At 38.0% G+C, this 4,032-nt stretch overlaps 1 protein-coding gene across 5 annotated transcripts in view; it reads right to left on the bottom strand.

Moving 5' to 3' along the window:
- tbc1d22a (TBC1 domain family, member 22a) overlaps positions 1-1,713 on the bottom strand; it is a 185,689-nt gene extending 183,976 nt beyond the window's left edge. For 4 of the 5 annotated variants that reach the window (XM_020601292.1, XM_020601295.1, XM_020601294.1 and 1 more), the window contains exons 1-2: positions 1,460-1,613; positions 921-977 (exon numbers count right to left, since the gene is read on the bottom strand). In XM_020601292.1, coding sequence (XP_020456948.1) covers positions 921-977; positions 1,460-1,521 — 119 coding nt within the window. In that variant the 5' untranslated portion in view covers positions 1,522-1,613. The other variant, XM_020601293.1, reaches the window with a different exon arrangement.
- Positions 1,714-4,032: the final 2,319 nt, after the last annotated feature.

The following is a 4,032-nucleotide window of genomic DNA, read 5'->3' as shown; positions in this document are numbered from 1 at the left end:
CACTCTGCCCTAAAGCCCCGACTGGTGGAGGGCTGCAGTGATGGTTGACTTTCTTTGACTTTCTACAACTTTCTCCCATCTCCCGACTGCATCTCTGGAGCTCAGCCACAGTCATCTTTGGGTTCTTCTGTACCTCTCTCACCAAGGCTCTTCTCCCCCGATAGCTCAGTTTGGCCGGACGGCCAGCTCTAGGAAGGGTTCTGGTCGTCCCAAACGTCTTCCATTTAAGGATTATGGAGGCCACTGTGCTCTTAGGAACCTTAAGTGCAGCAGACATTTTTTTTGTAACCTTGGCCAGATCTGTGCCTTGCCACAATTCTGTCTGTGAGCTCTTCAGGCAGTTCCTTTGACTTCATGATTCTCATTTGCTCTGACATGCAGTGTGAGCTGTAGGGTCTTATATAGACAGGTGTGTGGCTTTTCCTAATCACGTCCAATCAGTATAATCAAACACAGCTGGACTCAAATGAAGGTGTAGAACCATCTCAGGGATGATCAGAAGAAATGGACAGCACCTAAGTTAAATATATGAGTGTCACAGCAAAGGGTCTGAATACTTATGACCATGTGATATTTCAGTTTTTCTTTTTTAATAAATTTGCAAAAATGTCAAACATTCTGTGTTTTTCTGTCAATATGGGGTGCTGTGTGTACATTAATGAGGAAAAAAATGAACTTAAATGATTTTAGCATATGCCTGCAATATAACAAAGAGTGAAAAATTTAAGGGGGTCTGAATACTTTCCGTACCCACTGTATGTTAAAAGATATACAGAGCGAAGAGAACTTTTGCAAGTTTAGTTTACTAAGTGAAACACTTTTATGGCACACATAATTTAACCAAGGGAAGTAAATGTCTAACTGCTCACAAATACGATCACGAGGTACTTAACCAAAAACCACGTAGTATATTAACTTACTTAGCATGAAGGAGCGGGTCGAAAGGCGGATGCTGTGCACCATACACATGTTGAATGCTGAGGAAGTGAAAAAGAGACAGTGTAAATAAATGATCTAGTTTAATTACTATATGGCTCTCGAGCCGGCCACATTACCTACCAGCTATCCAAAGCAATATCAGTTAACGCTGTAGTAGAGCAACTAAATGTGACAAAATAATACGTTCATTTGCAGCCAAACCATGACTACTCCGTAACATAAAATGGTTACTATATCACTGTTATTAGTTGCAACTCTGTAACTGCGTTGTGGGTACACTTCCCAAATGTTAGCCGCTTCTCTTAGCCAGCTAACAGTAGCAAGGTGCAAACCTTCTATGTGACACTAGGTTAATTCACCTCAGTTATTTATACGTGAAATGATAAAGTCTCAAACTTTGTGAAATAAAGTAGGACGGTCAGAGAAAGTGGAAGTTGCATTTGAAACTCAACAAGGCAGCGTCAGTTGAGTAAAGGCTAGCTACGCTAAACTAGCCATCAGGAGGGAACACGTCACTCACCTGCCAGGAACCTTTGCTGCATTTCGTTTCCAAAACTGTCTTTTGTTTCCGTCACTCGACATTTTCCCTCTTAAGTCCAACCAGTCCTACACACAAACAACAGAACGCTGTCGTTATTTGTACAATGTGTAATTTGTGTTTATTTACACCAAGTCCCCACCTCCAAAACTCAGAAAGCTGCCATGTTGCTTCAGCCTATTTCGCCGAACAAACGCTGCTGTTATTGGCTGGAACGAAACTTCCTCAACGTGAGCCAATCACAAGTGAGATTTGCTGTTACGTGCCTTGACAGGCTTCTGATGTCGTGGCCCACAGTTTCTGTCGTGTTGACAAAAACTATAAACTGTGTGTCAGGCAAAGGAGAGACCACCAGCATCAGGGCCAGAGACAGGGAGACAGGAGAACATCTACCATGCACCCATTTTCTTTTCCATAATAGTTTATAGTTAAAAAAAGTATAATTTGGCAATGTTTACCATTATTTTGAATTGCTAACATTATTTTTCAGATAACCTTTAAAATTTGTGTGGTTATTGTATCTAAAATAATGTTTTTCTGAATGAGTTGATGGTTACTGGTTACAGGTTTGCAATACAACAATATGCCACTTTCCAACAAGCATCAGCAAGGCATTTAATCAATTCACACTTACTATAATGGTGTACAAAGCCTTAAGACAGGTGACTGAAAAAGTACATAATTAATAACCAAGGATATAAGACTACAGAACAGCAGAATGCAATTTACAATGTAGCAGTAACTTTACACCGTATGCCTACGTACTCTAACTTATTTTAATAAGACCCTTTATGTTTTTCTCTCTACAGTGGTGCATCTTTCCACACACCACTCACTACTAACCTCCAATGGAAAGTGACTTTAAAGTATCTTTTCGCCACAAATGTTACTTTTTGTTGAGTAATACTGTAAGTGTAATGCTTTATGATGCAACACATTATTTTCCTGTTTGAGAAACCTGTATATGAATGAAATGTTATCAAAATACACAAAGAGAAATATAAATAGCCTACTGTTGACTGACTTTCACAGAGACAGATGTGATCAAGCAAGTTATCTTTAGTATTACAATATTTGCATCATCTTGATATCAGCCACGTTTCTTTTCAGTTTTTTAAGCTAAAATCAGATTAATTCAAGGGCAAACCAGTTAAACACAATTTAGTCATCATTTTTGCAAATGCCTCATAATAATCATTGTCTGAAGGTTCTGGTAGATTTAGGTAATTATTCACCTTTTCAAGCAGCTGAATGCTTTGAGACACGAATTAGAGCGCTTAGGTGCTTACGCAATGTGCTGATGCACTGTTTATGCCACAAGATTGAAGCACACAGGGTAAAAAGAAAGAGGTCTCACTCTGTCAGTATTTCCCTGTACTGCAAACGTCGTGTCTACTGTTAAGGTATTATTTATGGTAAACCTTAAAGCCCGACATACTGCAGTTAAAAAAAACATACATGCAAACAGACAATACACAAACACATAGATATATGTTTTAATTATGTTTCAGATATTGTTCTAAATATCAGCTGTTAACATAGTCCATTGGATTGTGTTTTCTGTATTTACAGCTCATTTCTGTATTTGGTTGCACTGCCTCATTTTGCAGCATTTTGGATATACAAATGCTGCACGTACTGTTAAACTGGTGAATATGTTTTCTGAATTTACTTGTGTTTTGTTTATTTGCATGTGTTTTTAGGTTGCAGTGTGCCAAACTCTCAGGGTCACCACATATTAAAGAAAAAGTTGCAAAAATTGCCCCACTCCTATGGATTTTTTTCATGAAATATCTGAGATTACTTTATTGCAATTCATGAGATAGGTGAGTTTCAGGACTGAATGTAGCAGTATCAAGGAGGGTCCCAGCTCCAAAGCAGCTACAAGAAATTTGGTATATAATTTAATAACAAAAAAATATGAATTTGATATAATAAAACACATTACAAAGTGCAGTTTATTTAAAGTCTCATAATTTATTGTATTTTATTTACTTAAACACAGTTATGACACCACCACGTTTTTATTTTCAGTAACAATATTATATTGACAATAGACCTAAGACGTAAACTTGAATAAATTGCAATAAATAATTTCAGTACTTTATTTTCACGGTTTTTAAAGTGTTTCATGTACAGCTTACGTTGAAATATAGTGTGTGCTCCATAAATGGCAATGCAATATAATTTCCATTGTATGCCTTTTATATGACAGCACAGAATGGGAATGAGGCCAATTTCATTTTGACGATTGAGTGATTCACCTTTTGTATGCACGATCTTTGCTTTAGTCCCCTGACAGCTCGGGCCGACCAGCATGTTGACTGTACTCATTATAGCTGAGCTGCTAAACACGCTTTGATATGTGGGCTGTAACAAAGTTGTGATGACCATCGGACGACCGTGTAACTAATGGCACGTCTCAGCGATATTATAGAAAAACAAGCCACATTACTATCATCGAAGCTTTTTCAGAAGCATAGACAGGTAGAAGTTGTTCTAAACCACAGTGTTTTGGAATGGAAGGAACTCGAGAATTGCAGAAAACGACGCTC

Source organism: Monopterus albus, unplaced genomic scaffold (genome assembly GCF_001952655.1).
Source record: "Monopterus albus unplaced genomic scaffold, M_albus_1.0 scaffold51.1, whole genome shotgun sequence".
NCBI lineage: Eukaryota > Metazoa > Chordata > Actinopteri > Synbranchiformes > Synbranchidae > Monopterus > Monopterus albus.
This window is presented reverse-complemented; position numbering and strand designations above follow the sequence as displayed.